Source organism: Fomitopsis serialis, assembly GCF_022376445.1.
Source record: "Fomitopsis serialis strain Sig1Antser10 chromosome Unknown B0H18scaffold_27, whole genome shotgun sequence".
Classification (NCBI taxonomy): domain Eukaryota; kingdom Fungi; phylum Basidiomycota; class Agaricomycetes; order Polyporales; family Fomitopsidaceae; genus Fomitopsis; species Fomitopsis serialis.
Window position 1 is genome coordinate 345,710 of NW_025954987.1, and position 19,028 is coordinate 364,737.

The 19,028-nt window shown below is 53.5% G+C and overlaps 5 protein-coding genes and 1 non-coding gene across 6 annotated transcripts; 2 read left to right on the forward strand and 4 right to left on the reverse strand.

The window, feature by feature from the left end:
* Positions 1 to 72, reverse strand: B0H18DRAFT_t89. The gene has a single exon. It is a non-coding gene; the product is annotated as a tRNA-Glu (tRNA).
* Positions 73 to 351: 279 nt separating this feature from the next.
* B0H18DRAFT_932440 (uncharacterized protein) lies at positions 352 to 3,344 on the reverse strand. Its single transcript, XM_048041738.1, has 15 exons — positions 3,317 to 3,344; positions 2,867 to 3,252; positions 2,769 to 2,810; positions 2,676 to 2,713; positions 2,463 to 2,616; positions 2,246 to 2,411; positions 1,979 to 2,185; positions 1,844 to 1,924; positions 1,743 to 1,789; positions 1,438 to 1,690; positions 1,313 to 1,399; positions 1,120 to 1,239; positions 993 to 1,063; positions 570 to 941; positions 352 to 519 (listed from the first exon to the last, which is right to left on the reverse strand). The coding sequence occupies exons 2-14, from the start codon at positions 2,893 to 2,895 to the stop codon at positions 629 to 631; spliced, it is 1,608 nt and encodes a 535-aa protein (XP_047894322.1). The 5' UTR covers positions 2,896 to 3,252; positions 3,317 to 3,344; the 3' UTR covers positions 352 to 519; positions 570 to 628.
* A 646-nt stretch (positions 3,345 to 3,990) lies between these two features.
* B0H18DRAFT_1003269 (uncharacterized protein) lies at positions 3,991 to 5,646 on the forward strand. Its single transcript, XM_048028416.1, has 7 exons — positions 3,991 to 4,305; positions 4,382 to 4,486; positions 4,539 to 4,712; positions 4,766 to 4,985; positions 5,048 to 5,130; positions 5,193 to 5,392; positions 5,456 to 5,646. The coding sequence occupies exons 1-7, from the start codon at positions 4,064 to 4,066 to the stop codon at positions 5,542 to 5,544; spliced, it is 1,113 nt and encodes a 370-aa protein (XP_047894323.1). The 5' UTR covers positions 3,991 to 4,063; the 3' UTR covers positions 5,545 to 5,646.
* Positions 5,647 to 7,038: 1,392 nt separating this feature from the next.
* On the forward strand, positions 7,039 to 9,159 carry B0H18DRAFT_1003277 (Pkinase-domain-containing protein). The gene is made up of 8 exons (XM_048028417.1): positions 7,039 to 7,176; positions 7,243 to 7,271; positions 7,401 to 7,557; positions 7,676 to 7,802; positions 8,092 to 8,262; positions 8,317 to 8,483; positions 8,543 to 8,684; positions 8,746 to 9,159. Exons 1-8 carry the CDS (start codon positions 7,169 to 7,171, stop codon positions 8,827 to 8,829), a joined length of 885 nt encoding a protein of 294 aa, XP_047894324.1. The 5' UTR covers positions 7,039 to 7,168; the 3' UTR covers positions 8,830 to 9,159.
* A 188-nt stretch (positions 9,160 to 9,347) lies between these two features.
* Positions 9,348 to 13,751, reverse strand: B0H18DRAFT_1003283 (copper radical oxidase). The gene is made up of 23 exons (XM_048028418.1): positions 13,667 to 13,751; positions 13,507 to 13,613; positions 13,316 to 13,455; positions 13,155 to 13,253; positions 13,009 to 13,102; positions 12,830 to 12,960; positions 12,668 to 12,777; positions 12,479 to 12,618; positions 12,292 to 12,422; positions 12,155 to 12,233; positions 12,076 to 12,106; positions 11,933 to 12,027; positions 11,749 to 11,879; positions 11,580 to 11,698; positions 11,461 to 11,523; positions 11,055 to 11,405; positions 10,778 to 10,997; positions 10,457 to 10,722; positions 10,378 to 10,405; positions 10,348 to 10,350; positions 10,079 to 10,257; positions 9,805 to 10,030; positions 9,348 to 9,747 (listed from the first exon to the last, which is right to left on the reverse strand). Exons 1-23 carry the CDS (start codon positions 13,715 to 13,717, stop codon positions 9,494 to 9,496), a joined length of 3,048 nt encoding a protein of 1,015 aa, XP_047894325.1. The 5' UTR covers positions 13,718 to 13,751; the 3' UTR covers positions 9,348 to 9,493.
* Positions 13,752 to 17,151: 3,400 nt separating this feature from the next.
* On the reverse strand, positions 17,152 to 18,453 carry B0H18DRAFT_284649 (uncharacterized protein). The gene is made up of 5 exons (XM_048037410.1): positions 18,390 to 18,453; positions 18,135 to 18,333; positions 17,693 to 18,034; positions 17,357 to 17,632; positions 17,152 to 17,298 (listed from the first exon to the last, which is right to left on the reverse strand). The coding sequence occupies exons 2-4, from the start codon at positions 18,283 to 18,285 to the stop codon at positions 17,391 to 17,393; spliced, it is 735 nt and encodes a 244-aa protein (XP_047894326.1). The 5' UTR covers positions 18,286 to 18,333; positions 18,390 to 18,453; the 3' UTR covers positions 17,152 to 17,298; positions 17,357 to 17,390.
* Positions 18,454 to 19,028: the final 575 nt, after the last annotated feature.

The window sequence follows — 19,028 nt, forward strand, 5'->3', positions numbered from 1 at the left end:
CTCCGATACGGGGAATCGAACCCCGAGCTGCCGCGTGAAAGGCGGCAATGTTAGCCGTTACACCATATCGGAAGTGCAAATTTGCACTTATGTACATGTACCTCACTCATAAATTGCAGGTACTGTATCGGGCCGGGATCTCGGCCGGACAGGGTACTCGGTCAGTCGACCACCGTGGGCTCGATCTCAAAGTTGATCACAAGAAAATTATACCAGGAGGTAGAGGAGGATTGTGAGAGTCGATTGGTATGCATAATTTGTTGTAAGACTGGGAATTGAGCCTATGGCACTCGACTGACCGAGTGCCATGTCCGGCCGAGATCCCGGCCCGATACAGTAGTACTTAGCTGATCCCGTTGTAATTTAAATTACATGTTGCGCCAACTTCATTCTATCCCACCAAAACTTTGAGTATCGACGATTCGCCGGGCTATGCCCCCGCCGCACTGTTCTTGGCCAGTGCCGAGACGGGAGGCGGAAGTCAATGGTGACGCCCGAAGCTAGTACTTAAAGATTCATCTGACTGATCAGTACAAGGTGATCGCTTGACATGACATTATGATACGAACTCTCGCCTCCTGCTTCGGAACTCGTTGATGAGCAAGCAATTCCGAACACATCCCCATGATCACAGCGTATCCAAGAAAGCTTTCATGTCGCGCGTAGAGGTGCCTTGTTTGGACCGGGCGTCGAGAGTTCGCTGTCGCAAAGCTTGCAAATGCTCTCGCTTGCGCTGGCCGCCCTCGCCGAAAGCGTTGGTTAAGACGTCGCGCGCTTCCTCTTTCACAGCATCTAGCGTGCCCTCGGGGGCCTTTCCAAGGCGATGTACAGGCTTCAATCCCGACCCGGTGCGCCCATGGAATATCTCGTACGCGACGTTTAGGTTCTTTGTCAAGTGGATCGCATTCAGCGGTTGGTCGAAAGAAAACGGCCAGCAGATCCTGCCAAGTCCTGAGTACGATATAGAGGATAAAGATGACCCGGTGACTTACATTGGCACCCCGGCACAGACCGCTTCAATGACGCTGTTGTGGCCACCGTGTGTCAAGAACCACCCGGTCGCCTGCGCGAAAAACATTGCAATAAGCAAAGACAGACGCGACAACGATTGTCACATACCGCATGGCTTAGAACATGCTGCTGAGGCGAGTACCGAGTTAGAAGGCCATCTGCATAGTTCCTAACTTTTTCGGTGACCTCCAGCGGTACAGTCGCCCAGCGGGACGGAAGGCTCATAAGCTTGATCACAGCTCGTCAGAACACGAAGACCACGGGGGGGTCACGAGCATGATAAAGGTAAGTGTAGACGTACAAATGGTATTTGAAGCTCCATCACCACGTCCAAGAAAGCCCATATCTTCTCCGGCTCCATCGACCAGTACACGGTGCCGAACGATATCTGGAGCCCCATTAACCAACCAAAGAATGCAAGGCGACAAAGTGACATGCATATAATAGGGACCGTTCGCCGCGTCGTCTCAAGATGGACTCAAGGAAGTCATCAATCTCGGCGGCATCTTCTGACTGTTCCTTCTCAATCGTGATTGCACGCATACCGCTGGCAATCATTGGTCCAGCGCAATATACGGAACGGGAGGTCTCCGCCATCCACTTTTGCAGAGCAGCTGTGGTCTCCGGCTCGTAACATTCCGGACTTGCTAAAATAATGCCGTCGCAGGCATTGACAACCCTGAAGCGAGTAAGTGACTCAAAGTTCCACAGTTCTGCCGGGCGACGCTTACTCGTGTGCTGAGAGGCACATGGCACCGAATAAAGCCGTGCCCAATACCTGGAAATATGAATTTCAGTAGGTAGATCCGCCGATCGATACAGCGTACCTTACCATCTGCGGTTCGATCTCGTAGTCATACATTGGAGGGAGCCCTGGAATCCGGATCACAGCCCCCTTGTTCCCGAGCGCAATCTACCCAACCGCGAGTTTGAGTTAATATCAATGTTGTGAAGAAAGCGTAAGCACCTCTCCTGCAGCTTGTGCCACATCCACCTGGCTTTGGGAGGCTTCCTCTTCGCTCTTAGCACGAAGGTCGCCTATTCCCCCCAGTCGCTCTGGCGCACAGAGCCGGATGATGATCGAGGATGCACCTGCGAACCACACAAAGACTTTGATGGGGTTCCCTTCGATGCTAAGGCGGCGCACGGCTTGCAAAAGAGGCAGACCGAAGAACTGTCGGTTTGACGTGAGCGGGGAAATGTCAGTTGCGCAAATGGGGTCTAGATTTCTTACGTCGATTATGGCGGCTTTAGGGGGAGCCGTGGGTTGGTATATGGTCCCGGTCTGGACACACTGCAATCGTTCGCCCTTGACGAGCTTCCCGAACGCTCGAGCGAAGGAATCATCGAGCACCGAGTTGTCGAGTGAATGTATCCCTGTATGAAGCAGCGCAACGACCCTGTCCTGATGTCAGTACATGATTCCACTCGGACAGTGCAGAGTAACACACCTAATCCGGGTCATAAGAAGCTCATTGTCATCGAAATTACGAGCTAGCTCTGCCTTGACACGATCGTAGAAAGCTGGCGTGGTGAAGAAAGTCACGGACGCGTTTCTCAACTGCACCAGCCGAGAAGCTAGATTGCAAAGCGGGCGAGCATGGCCTAGAAATTCTGTGAGGATCCCAATGACGACACTACGTACGCCGGTGCAAGTAGCGTACCCCAAGCTTCATAGGCAAACAATACGAGGTGACTATCACTGTTGAATAAATGCAAGTTAATGCAGAATTGCCTTGGAGTGACTGATCACAGACTCTGCGACCCAGTTATCCGCATTGAGGCGTTCGCCGTTATGACTACTCAGACCACGAACGTCAGTGGAACGTATGCAAGATCATATCGGCTAACTGACCTAGTCAAGAGAGGTGCAGCTACCGGCATACCACGTCGCGTGAGTGGGGTGCACGGATGGATACAGCAAATCCACAAGGCTTCTGGGCCGGGGGCGTCGAAACGTCTAGGTAATCAAACGGCTCGACCGGGGTTCGACGTCTTACTTATGGTAGCACTCTTGCATCACGCAGATGAGACTCACTGTATATCCCATGCTTGGCGAACCCACGGATGAGTGTGGTGGTGGAGCCGGAATTATTGATGGGGACTTCCTGCGCACGATGAGGCACGATGACGACGAGTGTGCTAGACCGCGACAAGCTAATCAGCATCGTCACATCAATGGACCCAAAGCCCGGATGCTGCGCGATTCGCAAGCGTAGTGTTGCGCTATACACGGTGTGACTGCCAGAAAGCCACACATTCATTATGAGGCTATCTGACAGAATAAGTCAGGAAGGACGCCCACGCGTTGCCAAGCGGAAAACTCGGTATCCATGTCAACGATATCAACGACCATGCGAATGTTCCGCGACCGCACTTGGACCGCAGCGGCACTGTATGTATATACGTCTATGACCGCACGCGCGGGCGGGCGCCGGGGAGCCTACGGGAATATGCAGAGGTCTTGAACGCACGATTTGCACGACTCGCTGGATTCTGGGGTCATTGTGATACCCGATGTTAGTATGAATTGCGAAAAGTCGTAGGCACAGTACGCACCATATTACTACGTCCCAGAGCAACGCACATAAACCACTTATGAGCATCATTCAGTGAATTTTGCAGAGTCGTCAGAGCATATGATGTGTTGCGATCCTCCCAGTCCGAGTCGGACCCCTCACTTCACAAACTGTTCAGTATCGGATGACTGCAGGATACATCGTCATGTTAACATAGACCTCCGAAGGCTGACCATCTCAAGTACTTGCCAATAGTATACTACCAGGCACCATCCGTCGCGACACGTCGCCAGTGAATCGAGTATGTATACCTACCTTCTTCACTCGGTCTAGCTCCTCTTGGTCCAATCTTGGTCGGTGGTACGTTGCAGAACGACATTGGATCAACAAGCGCCCTTTCACTTGGGGATGAATGTGGCAATAGATAAGATAAGATATAAGATAAACTTTTCGACCCATCATCTTCGACGCCTGCGGGCAGGCGATCCTACGGAAAACGGTATCACATCTCTCTCCGAGTCTTACACACCACCATGTCGTCCGAAGCGAGTTCCTCGAGTACTCCAGAAAAGAAAAAGCCCATTGTAATCATCACAATAGGCATGGCCGGCGCAGGCAAGTCGACGTTCGTGCAGCGCATCAACTCCTACCTGCACTCGCTCGAGCCGCCTTCGCCGCCGTACATCCTCAATCTTGATCCGGCGGTGACCAGCGTGCCGTTCGAGGCGAACATCGACATCCGGGACACGGTCAACTATCACGAGGTGATGAAGCAGTGTGTGGTCATTCCACCCCTCGCTCGTCGTCCGTGATGCTCAGATAGCTTCCTTGCTTCCTCTCCCGCGCTGAAGATACAACCTCGGGCCGAACGGCGGCATCTTGACCGCTCTGAACCTATTCACGACGAAGTTCGACCAGGTATTGGGGCTGGTGGAGAAGAGGGCGGAGACGGTCGAGTGAGTGATTTGATTTCCCCTGTCCCTCGGGCCATTCTCAACGGGCTTGCAGCTATGTAATTCTCGACACTCCCGGCCAAATCGAGATCTTCACCTGGTCCGCTTCTGGGGCTATAATCACGGACGCAGTCGCAGGGACATTGCCGACGGTCGTTGCGTACATCATTGACACACCGCGGACGGCCGCTCCCGCTACATTCATGTCCAATATGCTGTACGCGTGCAGGTATGTCAGCCGTTGTTTCAGCGCAAATTCCGCCTCCACCCCGACTTCCACAGTATCCTATACAAAACAAAATTACCCTTCATCCTTGTCTTCAATAAAACCGATGTCCAGCCGCATGACTTCGCCCTCGACTGGATGCACGATTTCGAGGCATTCCAGGAGGCTCTCGCGTCACATCGGGGAACAACAGATGATGAGGGCGAGCCGACGTACATGAACAGCCTTATGAACAGCATGAGCCTCGTGCTCGACGAATTTTACAAGCACCTAACAGTACGCTCCTGTCCTCGTTTTATTCTCGCTCCGTCGCGCTGACACCTTCTCATCCCGCGCAGGCGGTAGGAGTTTCTAGCATGACGGGCGCGGGGATCAAAGAATTCTTCGACGCGGTCGAAGCCTCACGGACAGAATACGAAAAGTGCGTCTTCCACCGTCCCCGCATAATTCAGTGTTCGGTTTATCTCGCCTCGCCGTTCGCAGTGAATACCTTCCCGAGCTAGAACGCGCCCGCGCCTCGCGAGAGGCCTCATTGCAGAAGGCGAAGGAAGACTCGGTGAACCGGCTGATGGGTGACCTCGCCGTCGACCGTGCGCGGAACCCGAACGCCGCGATGATGGACCGGTGGGATCCCAATGAGGAAGACGAAGATGATGACGCGGATGTTAATATCATTGACCGGAGTACGTGTTTATCTATATTTCACAGAAGTCCGGGGCTTGCGCTAATGGACGCGTGCACTGCAGGCGAGGAGCCATGGCCGGGGCAGTACATCGATGTGACGAGGATGCATGGTAGGAACGACGAAGGGATTAATTGGCCACGGCCGGGGTAGTGAATTGTGGAGCCCAAAATACGTGAATTGTACGATCAACTTGTAACAGACTGTATCCACTAATTGTATATTGCCACAGAGTTTGACAGATCGCTGGCATTGCTTCAATTACTGCCATGCACCATGACCAACATATGTGAGCATTGGCAGTACACCGACCGCGATTATCGTGCTTTCTCGGTGGCATGGCTCCGCAACTGCATGACCATAACACTGGCTGCTACTTGACTGTATCCTTCACGTCAGATTGAATTTCTATAGAGGACCGGACTGCAGAAATTGGGAGTGCTGTCCGAGTAAGACTCGGAGACTAGGCTGCGTGTCCTGTCTGTCTACAAATCACGACAACACGCAATGAGTCTCCCCTGTCCTGTCACTGACTCCCCTGTAGGTTCGATGGCACAGCCGTGTGGAGGGTCTTGGTATGAGACTAGACTCCCCTGAACGTGTTGAATTTGACTCCCTGTTAGGTTGACAACTTCTGACTGCGGCTCTCATAACATGGGATCCGTCGGCGAGCCGAGAGCTCCTTCTACCCAATCGGCGACTTGGAGCCGTCCCGGATGGTTGAGGCGTGCCAATTTGGAATTGCAGCTGACTTGACTTCCGATGATGATAATCCGACAGACACATCTCCTTACATCCCCATCATAACCTTCGGAAGATCGACTCGCCGGGCGTGCGCGTGAATGCCTGATTGTGGGCACAGAAGTGACAGGGCTTGAGACGCTAAAGCTTATCCTATATGACGCATTGCTAATCGTGGTTCGCCAGCGCGGGCCCGTGCATACATGCAACAATCGCGCGATTGCAATGGCACGCGGATGCGGCCAGCCATCGGTAACCCGGTGTCTAGCAGGAATGGAATGATGCTCGAAGACAATAAGGCAGCCATTAGCAGTTGCACCCGAGCTGTCTTTCACTCTACCACATCCATCGGGTGATATCCCCTGAAAGTTCAAATGGGGCCATGCCCGTGCACACGGGCGTGGAGTCAGATGCTTGCAACTTATTTACGAGCAGAGACTATCCGGCTACATGGTATACACCCTGGTGTACCTCCGGGCGCGGTTGCTCGGTGGGGTGGCGATGTCATAGAAATCGGCACAGGCTAAGGAACGCTTAGTGAACCAGACCCTCTAGTACCTGACATGTAGGATATTCTATCATAGGTGTCTCGGCCTTGCGCGTGGGCTGGGCTGGATCATAGGGGGGTAGTTACTTACTCACTAGTCGGTTGGCAATTTCATGGCAGGGGTAGGTCATCAGCATCTACGGCCACAAATTACGGGTCGTGCGATGGAGGGAGGAACAACGAATAATGTTACGTCTATTCGCAGGTGCGTTGTGCGCGTGGCTGATTATTGTGAGCGAGAGTCGGGCTTTGGGAGGAGCGGTTGCCTGCAGCACTGCATCAGTACTTCCATTCTGGGCGATGTACTGGCGCTTACGTGATCATGCAGCCGTTGAAGCCAGAATGTTGCGCGCCGGCGCCCTCCATCGTCTTCCCGTCCTTCAAAGTTCGTTCGCAAGCTCGTCCTCTCCTCCCACCACCGCCACGCCCGCTTCATCCAGCCCCTCCCACAGCCTCCTCATCCTCGGTTCTCTGCCCCGATCCGTTCTCATGGAGCGGTGAGCATTCCGTTCAGCTGCTCACGTCTCGGAGTGGCACAGGCTGACCGTTCTGATCTTGTTCAGCTACTCGAAGATCGAGAAGGTTGGTGAGTGCGCTCTACATGCTGTTGTTTTGACTGCTGCTCATCTGGTCAACTTGTGCACTCAGGCGAGGGTGAGTCCGCTTCGCACAGCCCTCGGAAGCTCCACAGGCTTTTGAACTTATGCGGGTCGTCGCTCAGGTACCTATGGTGTGGTGTACAAGGCGAAGGATGTGACGACCGGTGAGGTCGTGGCCCTGAAGAAGATCAGGCTCGAGGCGGAGGATGAGGGCGTCCCGAGTACGGCCATTCGGGAGATCAGCCTGCTGAAGGAACTGAAGGACGACAATGTAGTCAGGTATGTCCACGCCGCGATGCCCTCGATCAACCGTTAAGCTCGATGCTAAGTTCCGAGCGCGCGCCTCGCCCGTCGCGCCCATTGCCGCTGCTGACCGCCGACGTTGTCTCCTTTCTAGGTTACTGGATATCGTCCACGCAGATGCGAAGCTCTATCTTGTGTTCGAGTTTCTCGACGTGGATCTGAAGAGGTACATGGAGCACGCGAACAAGGTTGGCAGTCCCATTGCTCCCGCCATGGTCAAGGTGAGTCCCGCGGTGCCGTCATGTCATGCTATCTCGCCTATCGTCCGACGGATCCGTCGCCCACGCATCTTGCACGTTCTTTGCGCGTGTTCGACGCGTGCGATCCGCGCCCGTCGCGTATGGACGCGTCCAGGGCGATGAAAATCCGAAAAACGAATAATGCCATTTAGTCACGTGACCCTGTCAACCGCACATGAGCGCTAAACCGCTTGGTGCTGTACATTCCATCCTGAAGTTGGCTTTTCATTCTCAAGACAACCACAACTGACATGTGTTGTTCCGTGAATAGAAATTTACTTACCAACTTAACTCTGGTCTCCTATACTGCCATTCTCACCGCATTCTGCATCGCGATCTCAAACCGCAAAACCTGTTGATCGACAAATATGACAACCTCAAACTAGCGGATTTCGGTCTTGCGAGAGCGTTCGGCATACCGATGAGAACATACACACATGAGGTGCGCAAGTATGCGATGCCCGGTTGCAAATGACATCCTGAAGGCCACGCGCAGGTCGTGACCCTCTGGTACCGTGCACCAGAAGTGCTACTGGGCTCGCGTCACTACTCAACAGCTATCGACATGTGGTCCGTTGGTTGCATTTTCGCCGAAATGGTGATGAGAGGCCACCCGCTCTTCCCTGGTGACTCGGAGATCGACCAGATCTTCAAGATTTTCAGGTCGGTCTCTGATCTTGTTTCGGCGCGTCATCGCCTTAGTCTGATGATCCCTACGCTAGAGTACTGGGGACGCCGAGTGAAGAATGCTGGCCGGGCGTTAGCCAGTTGCCAGACTACAAGCCAACGTTCCCCCACTGGTCGCCGCAAGACCTTTCGGACCATGTGCCGTTGTTGGACGAAGACGGTCTTGACCTTCTGAGAGTGCGTTGCGTCGACGTACGACGGTGTTACCTCGTTCTGATACCTAGCCGTTGTCTTCTAGGCGATGTTGACTTACGACACCGGCAAACGTATCTCGGCGAAGCGGGCGCGGGTGCACCCCTACTTCGAGGACTTCAAGCTATGATGTAACGACGTTCACGCTCACGACGCCCCGAGCCCGTTTCAGATATACACCCACGCCCTGTCCTTTTCATCCGTCCGTCCGTCGTATGCACTTCGCACTTCCTTGTTTTCCCCTCCCCCAGTCCTCGCAGCTTGTTCGTCGCCACGCAACTATATCAGTATGTTCAATACATTACATACGCGTATTCGTGTCTCCATAGCCCCGTTCTCGCATCGCATCGTCTTTTGACCCCGACCGGTAACCAGTCTCGGTAATGGAATGTGTCGTTGTGACCGAGTCAACTTTTGCCTCGGTGAGCCTTTGGGACCAGCCCACTGGTCCGATAATTGGTACGTTCTACTTCGCTTACAGTCCGTCAATGCGTGTTTTACGAAGTTGCAACTCGGAGAGTCACAATTGTATTGATGGCATTGCCTCCAGGCGGATAACATGACATAGGCAAACCGAGATACGACAACCGTTCATCCCTGCCTGAAGGTAACCCCTTCAAAGTCCCAGAACAGTTCGCATAACCGCACACCCAAACCAAATCGAGTAGGTACCAAGCGAAGGGAAGAAAAAGTGAACGTGCGGAAGAAACGAATGGGTTAGTGTACAACAGTTCAACGACCACAATAAAGGACAGTAGGAAATAGATTGTACAAGACTCAAAAGGAGCGAATGTTCAAAGAGGGCCAACACCAGGGAGCGTAAAGTCAGGGAAGTTAGGCCAGTTGCCGAGCTCACCGGGGTCGCCGCCGAGACGGATCCACTGTGAGTGCGAGGGAGTCGGTCCGTCGAGCACGAAGAGCTGTTGCCATCCCGGAGGAGAGACGTAAGAGTTCGGGGGAGCTGTGATGGTGCAGGTGTTGCCGCTGCATGAGAACTCTGGGAAGATGGTCCTGGAGCCCATGTTGTTGCCATGGGTGCTGGACGTGGCTGCGGTCACAGCGTAAGGTGACAAATTGCGTCGCGAGCGACAGACCCAGAACTCACCGGCAAGCATGGATACCCTCATGGTATCCGTCGTTCCCTCGTATAGCTCCACGGTGATGGTGTACGTGCCGCCGTAGCTCCAGTCGTTCTCCTCGACGGTGAAATTCGGTTGCTGTCTGCCATCTGTCAGGTAGGGCGGGTAGTAAACCTCAATTCGCATTTCCTCAGGGTATCCTGGCGTCTGGGGGTCGCTGCCCGAGACCAGGACTCGGCCATCGGGAAGGAGCTATTCGCGCGGTTAGACGGTTTCGTAATGGTGGGGCTCATGTCTTACTGTGAGTTCAGAGTGATACATGCGCGCTACGATTGTCGTGTTGAGCACTGAGATGCGCTGGTGGACCGGCTGGCTGGGATCGTACAACAGTGCTTGGAAGTTGGGGTCGGACCCGAGGCCGAAACCCGCCACACCTGCTTGGGCACCGTTGGCGATGAGGAAAGTACCGTCGGGGAGAGCTATGCGAATGACTTTAGTCAGTGGATATATACGCGTCCAAGGCTGTGCTTGAGCTCACGGGCCTACGGAGCAAGAACTAATCAGTCAAAGGGATAGCAAATCATAGATTAAGAGTCGTACAATGCAAGTCATCACGCGCTTCGATGGCTATAATGATCCTCGGTCAGATAAAATTCTTGAGCGACTCACCGTACTCACCATCCGCTCAAGCGTCCAATCCGGGTTCTCTGCCTCGGGTTGAATGCTAATGCAGTTGTCAAGCGCGACACCGAAGTTCGATCCACCACAGATCAGCACGGTCACCGGATCAGTGTAGGGCGGGTATTGGGGGAAGAGCACTGCAGTAGCTTCCATAGGGTATGTCCTTCCTGCCAGGAAGCTAGTCACCGAGCCGGGCATGTTAGGTAGCACTTGATAGGTATCAAGCGTGATCGGGTCGAGTATCCTCGCTTCGTTGTAGTAGCCTAGACGGAAGTGAGCCACTTCGTGGTAGACAACTCTTTTTCCGCAGAGACATACCGATGAAGACTCTACCACTGGGTAGCATATGAAGGAACGGGTACAGGTTGTTCGGGTCGGTTCGATTGAGGTAGTCCAGGAACTTGTAGGTGGGTCCTCCGGCAGGCGTTGGGAGGATCTCCAACGTCGGTTCAGGTGCGCCGTTACTTCCAACCTCACCGCCTACAACAAGCACGCTCCCGTTCGACAGTACCAACGCAGACGGGTACCAACGACCGCGCTGTCAAGCGTGATCAACTACACGGCATGCTGCATGTTACGCGCATCGCATGCTCACCTGCAAGCTGACTTCTTGGTAGTTCTCCTCCCAATCGTTGGTGCCGTTGACACCAGGACTGCCGTCGGGAGCGTATAGCCTAATGCCGTAGGTGCTCTCAAGGCTCCAGCCGCCGACGTTGAGTTGCCTAGCAGCTCTGTCCGGGAGGATTAGAGAACCAGAACAGAAGACATCGGTCTTGACGTGCATGGTACGCCACGCTAGCTCGAAATTGTCGACTAGGCTGAGGTCGAGTTCGTATGCGCCAGTCGAGTTGGCGTATTCACTGGTGCCATACTTCTCCACGAAGCTGACCTTGCCGTTAATTCCAACAGTAGCCACCAGCGGTACGACGACGCCTCCAATCAAGAACTAAGGAGATAAGGCTTCAGCATAATTATGGCCTTATTTTAGCAATAAGCCCGACCTCGTAGTAGCCGATGTTTTCAGGCGTATTCCACACGTCAATGCCGCCATTCCAATAGTACAGCTGGTGCGATCACAGAAGTCAGTGACAGAATTGTTACATCGAAGAGTACACAATACCTGCAACCTTTCCGCGCCACCGCACAAGTGTATTGGATCGCCGGAACATGGAATCGAACAATCAGACGCGTTAGCGAAGCCGTCGCTGTATTCCGCGACGTCCGATACGTCGCCACACCCTACGCGACCCAGTCATTCGATGTCGCGACAAGAGATGTGTCACACTTACAGCACTCATCGCCATATTCCATACCGGCTGCCGGATACCCGAACATAGCGCACTGATTCAGGCAAGCATCGACCGTATTGTTGTACGTCCAAATATTCTGGTAGGGGAATGTCCTGTTCGCTCCAGGCTCTCTGCACATACCACAGTAAGTCATGGGCTGAATCTCGAAAAGATATAAGCGCACTTGAGACAGCCTTGATACTGCCACTGTCCTGGAAGGCTCGTATTCTGAGGGACTGGTACTGGATATACGGTGACGTTGTCAGTCGATGTGTATACCTGTGCTCAATTATGAGTTACAGTCGCCGATGCGAGAGACTGGCGAACCGATAGTCTGTTGGGACCACCACAGGCCTCCCTACACGAATGTGAGTCAGAATGAACTGCATAAGAAGAATATACGCACGTGCTGTTCCCTCCGCATCCCATGTTACAGTCACTGTCCTCTGTAGTAACAGCGCCGTTGACCAGATTATCGCCACAGACTAAAACGTCTCAACTGAGTGACCTCATCTGACCAGAGCCAATGTTGGAATAACGTACAGCACTGGACACTATATTCCAATCCGGCGACAGTGAAGTTCTGCGCCGTGCAGTTCGCAATGCACGACTCCACGGTTAGATTCGAATTGTCCGGAAGCTCCGTAGATATCGCGCGACCGTATGCATTGTCACTGTAGACTCAGACATCAATGCCGATATTGGCAGCCGTGCGCTCGAATTGACTCACACATAGCACGCTGCATATTGCCAAGGTGACGGAAGGCCAGACGTGACGGGATACACAGGCGACGAGGATCCGCCGCCGCCGCCACCTCCGCCAGGGTTGGAGGGAGGAGTGGGAAGGCTTGTACCCGTATAGTTGTAGACCTAAATCTACATTAGAGGATGTCGTGTCAAAGAAAAAGATTCACCTCACGTTCAGTGCGTTAGGACCTCCGCAATATTCAGAGCTATTGCCAGCGCAGACCATGTCGCATGTACCCAACGAAATAGGCGTGGCACCGTTGTCAAACTCAAGTCCACAGACTAGCAAGATTGGCGATCAATCTTCAACGGACGACGGATGCAGAGGACGTACAGCATTGCGTCGAATATTCCATTCCGGCCAGTGGGTAACCAGAATTGTAGCATGCAGTCGTACACGACTCGACATCAACGTCACCATCCACAGCTGGAGAGATTGCGAGAGCGCGAGCATTGGTGGAGTCACTACAACCACGGTTAGTTCATACTATGCATATGAAATCAATCACTCACTTGTAACAACCAAGGGAATCCCAGAGACCCACACTGGGCACAGTGATGGGAGGTGCCGGTGGCTGAACGCCGCTCCAATAGACGTTCAAGCGATCTGACAGCAAATCATGTAAGACATTACTCCAGACACTTAGAATGCAACGGACTGCCCGCGCCGCATGTCTCCTCGGCATTGCCCGTACAGGGCACATCGCAATCTGTGGCAGGGGCTTGAGTCCCCCCGTTCGAGAATGCATTGCCGCAGTCTGCGTATATGAAGGTCAATCGCTGGATACTTGCATGCAATGAGTCGCATATCCACACGCACAACACTCCTGGGCGTATTCAACGCCTGCGTACACGTAGCTTGTTGACTGGTCAGAACAGAAACTAATGCAGGACTCGACAGTCATATTGGACGTGTCTGTGTAAGAGGGCCCCGTCAACGTGCGCGAGCCCGTATTGTCCCTATACGCGACGAATGAGCATCACTCGACCTGAGATAACTAACACACCCACGTGTAGCATCCTTCAGCAGTCCAATTGCCTGGAAGGTCTGGACCGGAGGACTGACGACGATGGATATATTGGAGGCGAGCTCCCAATGGACCATGTTTCGCACGAACCTGTCTCAGATCGTCAGTCCGTGGAGACCTTTTCTTCAATACACGGAACATACGACAGACAGTGGCGCCGAGAGCACCAGAAGAGAGTGGATGAGGATAGACATCCTCCTAGGAAACAGCCTCGCGGCGAACGCAGCGACTGCGAGCTTCCCATTATGCACTTTGCAGCGCTTTATAGAAGATCGTAGCCCTGGCCTGTCACACAGAACCGGTGCATCGACCAAACCCGACTGGGCAAGTAGCTCACAGTTGACATCGTCCATACTATTGTTCGGTCATGGGTGACCGGTTGAAGCGCCACGAGGAGACATAGGCCTCGAGGAAATTACCAAGGAAATTACTGAACAGGGCAGCCACCGAATCATAACGCATACGATCCAGTACTCTTCCGCACCATCGGTTCCCATCCGGCGGGGATTTGACATGGTTCCTCGCGCTACTCTGGATTATGAACGAGTAGGAACCATCAGCGCATGTGTCCCCGCCAATGTCAGACAGTGTACATTACCTACAAAGGGATCATCGATCAGTATCGAGTCGTCGAGCGGCACGTACTGACCGTTTCCCTTGACGCTCGTAAGTAAATAGCTTACCGTCTTGTCTTCACGTGTCTGTCACACTGCCTGCAACCAACATCAGAAGATCAATGCGCACACAAACCCAAGGTCAACGACCATAAATTGGAGCTATGTGTTGAAAACGAGCATCTTGTTCGGATACCCGATCCTCTCGGGAATAAACTGTGTTGCTCTTGATTGGCCACTGACAGCGTCTCGACCAAGAGTAGTACTTGTGCCGCTCTCCCGGTCCCATCTCTAGATGCGTGTTGTCCAAAGTAAACGGAAGCTGCCAGTAGTTGTTGCCGAATTATGCAGGTTGGACAGGTTCTCCATGCGGCCGCTGTTACGTGTTCACCGAAGAGTAATCAAGTTCCTGGGTGCCCATCACGCCTACGTACTGCAGTACATGATGGCAGGTACAAGGACACCCGCTGTATTGAACCATAGCGGCTGCAGGCTCATTAGGCGGTGATATGCATCTGAGCACAAGGCTTACCAGTACACATGTAATGATAGACATGACCGTCTGAGCGACTACGAACTCTATTGAATAGTGTAGGGCGGATCAAGCGAGCAGCCACGATCTATCACGGACTCACATCGGGCGCGGTCGTAGTTCACCTTCCTGTTGGCCAAAGGACCGGGCCAAGAGTGTCCTTGACGCTGCAGGAAACAGCGCTATCTCCGGTGATCTGAGACTCAGAGGCATTGTACAGATGGCACGCCGCGACACTCGGACGTCTTCGCGGATTAATGCTCCGACTCGGAGGTCTGACTGCATGATCAGTGTGGTTGTCCCGCACAAAAGGGGATTATTATTGGCACCGACGCTGGATAATTGGAAGAGCTTCGAGCTCAGTCAAGTGGTTCAGTTTGAACAGATGCGCTGACGTACACGAAAGCTTCATGTCGATCGAGGTTGAAACCGCGCGTCCAGGTACCGTTTCCTCGACATCGCGCGCTCCGAAGTGTAAGTCCATTATGCGGCTCCGGAGAAGTGGATCAACCGGAGTTGGGCATTGGTGCAGTGATTGCGTCTCGCCTTTCTGGGACCGCACATTCAGTACCACCAAAGTACCGCTGTTATTTTGCCAGCTGACACTGCCAGGGAAGCAAGTTCACGCCATACTAACTATAAGGGGAAGAAAAGTCTTGTTGTCCTGAATCGGGGCCAACAGATGCATTCGTACCTGGCTTGTCCATGGATCACAATCGATACTCGCGACGCGCCATTCAGCTTTCAGTGTTGTCACTTTGAGTCTTGACGCGAAACATCTGACCGCGTTTCCAGACGGGGAACCTTGCTGTGAGATGACCCTACGCAGATTGCGCTAAAGGTGACTTCGCAATCAGTCAGTGCCTGTACAACAGCCAACGGAGTCAACCTACTATGTTCCGAGCCTCTGCAGACATCGGGAATATAGATTTTACGCCACATGTCTCCTGTCCCTAGGTGTCTGAACGTCGGGGTGAAGACGGCGTACCTGGACATGCCGGCACGCTGTACCTTGGGTGTGGTCCACAATTCGCATCATGATCGACACAAGCCATTCGTGAGTATAATCATATTATACAATGGACTACATCTTTGAGACGGGGTGAGTAACTCCGCGCAGGCAATGTACAAGTCGCTTACAATAACATACATCGCCTCGAGAGGACAAAGCGCGCTGGACTACGATTGATCGACAGAACTGACAAGGAGATTCCCTACGTCCCAGGGACACCGAGGATGCCTAGACCAACCAGTACCAGTGTGGGAAGGGGAACCCTAGTATCCGTCGTCCGCGATATCACCGCGACCTCGCTAACACGTCGCAGTCAGTGTGTGCGTCCAATATGAGAGCGTGCACCCAACATAAGAGTTTGCATCCAAAATGAGAGCGCAAACTTTCTGTGGGGTTGTGCCTGCAGATCAACAGACATCTCATGGGACTAGGCAGAGGGGAAGTTGATGACCAGACAGACCGTATAAGATGTTCGTATGATGGGACTCACAGGACGTCACATACATGCGAATACTAGGGTTTTGACATGGAACCATACGAGCGATTCGGGGAGGTATGGAGTATACGACTATCCTCTTCGCCGTCAAAGAGGTCGTACTTGTCGTCTGCCTACGAGAGACTAGGAAGCAATTGCTGTCGTACTTCGACCTCCAGTTGACCACGCAAAGTTCCCCATTCAGGGTCGGCGACTCGGATTCCTGGGCTTAGGATAAGACATCGACATCGTACCATGATACCTTGATGACACCAGTACGTTAGTAGGCTTACTTGAACGACGCTGGATTGAGCGTCACAGCAACTGAGCGAGCCTCCAGCGTCGCTTTTCAGGCGAGATGTTCCGAGTTCGATGCCCAAAAGCCTGCATGTACTCCGCGTAGAACCAGTACGGACGATCCAGAGCTCAAGCTAGTATCATTGCAGTGTGAGTGTAAGTAGCCTGGTGCTCGCATCGCTAGCGCTGTGGCCCGTCGTCTGCCAAAGTCCAGACCGCGCACGTGATATATGTTTTGACCGCCATTTCGTGGAAAGTCAACGTGAGGTAGAAGTGAAAGAGATTATTTCACCCTCTAGTCCTTAGCTTTCCCTCAAAGCCGACTCAAGTATCGATGGCAGACGACAAAATACTGTAGAATTTAATTCAATCCGGCGGTCACACGTCACAAGGCCCCTCGCCGCACCGGAAAACGGCCCTTGTCACAGGTCACTGAGGGCCCCGCCGGTCGTGACAAATGCATATATTTTTCGCCGCCTCCGGCGGCGGTCTCCAGCACGCATTTTGGTGATGTTTTGAGCGCATTGACGCGCCGCCGCACCGTCTGCGCGCATGCGTCACACGTCACCATCGCCCGCGCCGCGCCGTCTTCAGGCGGCGCGGCCGTCACACGTCACAACCCGCGCCGGATTGAATTAAATTCTACAGTATTAGCCTTACTGTCAAGCTTTTTTTTCACTCCGTCACACTGGCAATAGAGGCAATTAATGACCCTACATGCATGAAGCCTTGACATGAGGCCTTGAGCTTGAGAGCTTGGGGCCTGGCAATTATCGGTGGCCATACATATGTAGGCCTGCAACAACGGTTCTCTTGCAACACGATATCTTGCAATCCCAGGTACACTACGCAGTTTGGTTGTCAGGCCGCCTCAGCGCACAAGTTCTGTCCAATCTGACTAACACGTTCACCGTTGGCGAAATACTGAATGTTAATATCACTGTCCTTGAAGAACAGTGCGCAGGTCGTGGACACGATGGTTGCGAAACCGTCGGTGCTTTATGGGTACAAGATAAATAGAGTCCCGGATCATGGTACGCGCAATAGTGTATCTTGGCATATTCGGTCCTGGTTGGCTACGCACGCACAGAGTCCAAAAGTGGCCGCAGGGGAGGCCGATGATGTATGCTACAGCGCAGGATAATTTGTTGTTATACGTTTCTGGTGTTTCCTGTAACTCTGATCACGTAAGTCGTGCATGCTTAGCTCTACTACGAGCATGTTCTGCCCACGACACACCTTCAGCATGTCGTGTAGCCACTGGTGACCTATTGAGAGTATAGGTGCGATAAGAGTAAGTTGAATCCATTTTTTTGGATATCGAGCGGCGGTCTAAGCGAGGGACCGATACAACGATAGATGCAGCCGTACGCTGTACATGCATACGCCCCCAAGCTTGTACCATCACGACATCTATCACAACGGCTGGACCTAGGTCTGTCGAGCGCATGCGCTTTGGATCGTTCGAGCGCACAACCGTGACCGCGCTCACTGGCGCGAAGAACAATGTGGCCGTGGTAACACTCCCCGCAGTGCTTCCGCGCGCCCATGACACGATGGCATGATGAACGCTCGCTCTAGCTCAGGGGCAATGATGAGTACATATAGACGACAACGTCCTCGATACGTACGCAGCTCACGACTGCTTGCATGTTAGTATCCGTTTGCATGAAGGCCGTACACACCGACGGAGTACACACTTGACCTGGAGAACCTCCGGGGAGAGACAACGCCGGGTGTACGGCTAGTAGAGGGCAGGGAGACCATGGGAGTTCACACAGGACCGCACCGATATGAAACTGCTTCCGGCGTGAACACAGACAGAGCGTCATAGGTCAGAGGTTGACCTTCGTGTCCGCTCCGCTTTCGTTCAGTTCCGTCTGCTTCGAGATGTCAGAAGGTGTTCTGGTCCAGACCCTATTGGGTGACGACTTACAGGTCGAACGCGCGCGCATCTGCGCCTACTTACCCTGCTGGGAACCCTCGGTCGCCGGCCCTCAGACCTCAGGGTTTGAACCGCGTGGCAGCGCACAGATGACGACTCGATGCCATGGTGTGTACGTTGCACGTCAATGTCGCCGTTGAGCGTGACCACGGTATAGTGGCAGCTCGTCAGTGGCTCAACGATGAGGAGTATTGGCAGCGACTGTCAGCGAGGCTGTGATTGCATCGCGAAGACGAGTGGGCCTTCCATGCCAGGGACGGACCCTTGATATTTCGAAACGAGGATAGGACCACACTGACGTACGGATGTCTTGCGTCGTGCTTCCCAATCGGATGATCCATCGGGCTGGCTATGGTGTCGAAGAGTCCGTAGAGAGAAATGAGGACACCCTGTGTGCAGGTGCGCGGCTCACAGGGCCTGGCCGCAGTGCCGCGTGAGAGTGCAGCCCGCGGCAAGTGAGGAGTCTCGAAGACAGACATAGGAAATGCGGCCCCGGATGCTGTCGAGGGCGACGTCTGTCAGCGCGATCCACACTGGGGGGACCTGCCTTCCCTACCTTCGAGCAAGGCCCACGGTGAGGCTGGTGCTATCGAGACGCTGGGCTGCCGCGGGTCTAGGAACACGTTCGGG

Excerpts from the sequence above, each read along its gene's own strand:
- B0H18DRAFT_932440 (XM_048041738.1), bottom strand. The coding sequence starts at position 2,895 with ATGCCGGTAGCTGCACCTCTCTTGACTAG. Across the intron at positions 2,186-2,245 it reads CTAAAGCCGCCATAATCGAC|TTCTTCGGTCTGCCTCTTTT; the intron begins GTAAGAAATCTA and ends TCAAACCGACAG. Across the intron at positions 1,064-1,119 it reads AGCATGTTCTAAGCCATGCG|GCGACCGGGTGGTTCTTGAC; the intron begins GTATGTGACAAT and ends TTTTTCGCGCAG.
- B0H18DRAFT_1003269 (XM_048028416.1), top strand. The coding sequence starts at position 4,064 with ATGTCGTCCGAAGCGAGTTCCTCGAGTACTCCAGAAAAGAAAAAGCCC. Across the intron at positions 4,306-4,381 it reads TATCACGAGGTGATGAAGCA|ATACAACCTCGGGCCGAACG; the intron begins GTGTGTGGTCAT and ends CCCGCGCTGAAG. Across the intron at positions 4,986-5,047 it reads AATTTTACAAGCACCTAACA|GCGGTAGGAGTTTCTAGCAT; the intron begins GTACGCTCCTGT and ends CATCCCGCGCAG.
- B0H18DRAFT_1003277 (XM_048028417.1), top strand. Across the intron at positions 7,803-8,091 it reads TTGCTCCCGCCATGGTCAAG|AAATTTACTTACCAACTTAA; the intron begins GTGAGTCCCGCG and ends TTCCGTGAATAG. Across the intron at positions 8,263-8,316 it reads TGAGAACATACACACATGAG|GTCGTGACCCTCTGGTACCG; the intron begins GTGCGCAAGTAT and ends GGCCACGCGCAG.
- B0H18DRAFT_1003283 (XM_048028418.1), bottom strand. The coding sequence starts at position 13,717 with ATGTCTATCCTCATCCACTCTCTTCTGGTGCTCTCGGCGCCACTGTCT. Across the intron at positions 11,699-11,748 it reads GGAATATGGCGATGAGTGCT|GGTGTGGCGACGTATCGGAC; the intron begins GTAAGTGTGACA and ends TGGGTCGCGTAG. Across the intron at positions 11,406-11,460 it reads AAAACATCGGCTACTACGAG|TTCTTGATTGGAGGCGTCGT; the intron begins GTCGGGCTTATT and ends TTATCTCCTTAG.
- B0H18DRAFT_284649 (XM_048037410.1), bottom strand. The coding sequence starts at position 18,285 with ATGACGCTCTGTCTGTGTTCACGCCGGAAGCAGTTTCATATCGGTGCG. Across the intron at positions 18,035-18,134 it reads AGTGTGTACTCCGTCGGTGT|CTAGAGCGAGCGTTCATCAT; the intron begins GTACGGCCTTCA and ends ATTGCCCCTGAG. Across the intron at positions 17,633-17,692 it reads GGCTACACGACATGCTGAAG|AGTTACAGGAAACACCAGAA; the intron begins GTGTGTCGTGGG and ends TTACGTGATCAG.